Source organism: Penaeus monodon, chromosome 9, assembly GCF_015228065.2.
Source record: "Penaeus monodon isolate SGIC_2016 chromosome 9, NSTDA_Pmon_1, whole genome shotgun sequence".
Lineage (NCBI taxonomy): Eukaryota > Metazoa > Arthropoda > Malacostraca > Decapoda > Penaeidae > Penaeus > Penaeus monodon.
Genome location: NC_051394.1, coordinates 15168333 through 15169754, shown reverse-complemented (window position 1 = coordinate 15169754; position 1422 = coordinate 15168333). Strand labels below are relative to the sequence as shown.

At 47.6% G+C, this 1422-nt stretch overlaps 1 protein-coding gene across 1 annotated transcript in view; it reads left to right on the top strand.

The window, feature by feature from the left end:
* LOC119576630 (gamma-glutamyl hydrolase-like) overlaps positions 1 to 1104 on the top strand; it is a 23268-nt gene extending 22164 nt beyond the window's left edge. Inside the window, exons 8-10 of the mRNA XM_037924287.1 lie at positions 327 to 515; positions 818 to 926; positions 977 to 1104. Of these exons, the coding sequence (XP_037780215.1) occupies positions 327 to 515; positions 818 to 926; positions 977 to 1104 (426 nt within the window). The remainder of the gene's footprint in view (positions 1 to 326; positions 516 to 817; positions 927 to 976) is intronic.
* The last annotated feature ends 318 nt before the right edge of the window (positions 1105 to 1422 follow it).

Genomic DNA, 1422 nt, shown 5'->3' with positions numbered 1-1422 from the left:
CGTAACGGGCAATGGCTCTTCTCGTGGGTTTTCCTCGTTGTGTGTTGTGTTCGAAGGGAGTCTCTTCGGATGCTGTTGGTGGTATGTTTTTGAATGCACGTGTATGGGTTCACACGTATACGCATAAATACAGACACACGTGTACATGCAAATACACAACACACACACACAAACAAACTAACGAACAAACAAATAAACCCAAACAAACAAAAACAAGAAATGAGGCACACAAACCCCTCAAAGAGCCGCATGTTTTTTTTCCCTCCCAAAATATCAATCATTTGGAGTCCATCTCTCCCGAAGCATAAAACCCTCTCGCGACCCAGATATCCCCCGGTATCTGCCTCGTCCCTTTGACGGAGGAAGACATAAAGCGGTGTCTTCTCGACGTCCCCTTTTCCGATCCATCTGCTGGTCGTCTGAGCCATATTGAAGCCGCCAATTCCCAAACTGCGCCGTACACAAAGGCTGATCAGACCGCCCAGGTGGCTGAGCGATTGGCTGCGTTCATATGTGTATGCGTGTGTGTAGGTGGGTATGACTGTATGTGGGAGGGTGTAATTATTCATGCTCTTGCGCGCATATATATGTCGTAGAGTTTATTCCATTTGTAGGGCACTTCATCTCCAACAAACGCAATAGTCTAATAAATCGAATCAGGGTTCTTTAAAAAATATAGAACATTCAAATACGCAACACATAAATGAATACTGTGTGCGAGTGTGTGCATGTGTCTGTGTGTCTGTATGCCTGTGTCCCTTTGTCCCTGTGTGTCAGTGTGTCTGTATGCCTATATCCCTGTGTTTCTGTGTGCCAGTGTGTTTGTATGCCTGTTTCTGTGTGTCTCTGTGTCTATATACCTGTTTCCCTGTGTCTCTATGTGTCTATGCCTGTGTCCCTGTGTCTCTTTGTGTCTATGTACCTGAGTACGTATGTCTTACCTTCATATCAATCAACGAACGCTCCTCCCCCACAGCTCGCCAGAACAACCAGAACTTCGGCAGCAAGGAAAAAGAGGCTGCTATGCTCATCTACAACCATAGCCCCACCTACATCTCCCAGCTGTACCGCTCCTCCTTCCAGCAGTGCTATTTCTTCGAGTGAGGATGGTAGAGGAAGAGGAGGGAAAGGAAAGGAGGAGAAGGGAATGAGAAGGAGAGATAGTGGGACAGAAAAAGAACAGGAAGGAGGGGGTGGGAGGAAAGAAAGTGAGGAGGAAATAGAGGGCCAGTTAAGGGGAGGAGAGGGGGTGAGGGGAAGAAAGGGATGGGGAGACTAAGGGGCAGGGAAGAGGAGAGAATGAGAGGGTAAATTGATGGGGGAGAGAGAGGAGATAGAGGGAAATTGAACTAAAGGGGAAAGAAAGGAGAGAAGAGAAGAGGGGGTAAAGGGGAAGGAGTAGAGGGGAACGTGGAGTGAAGT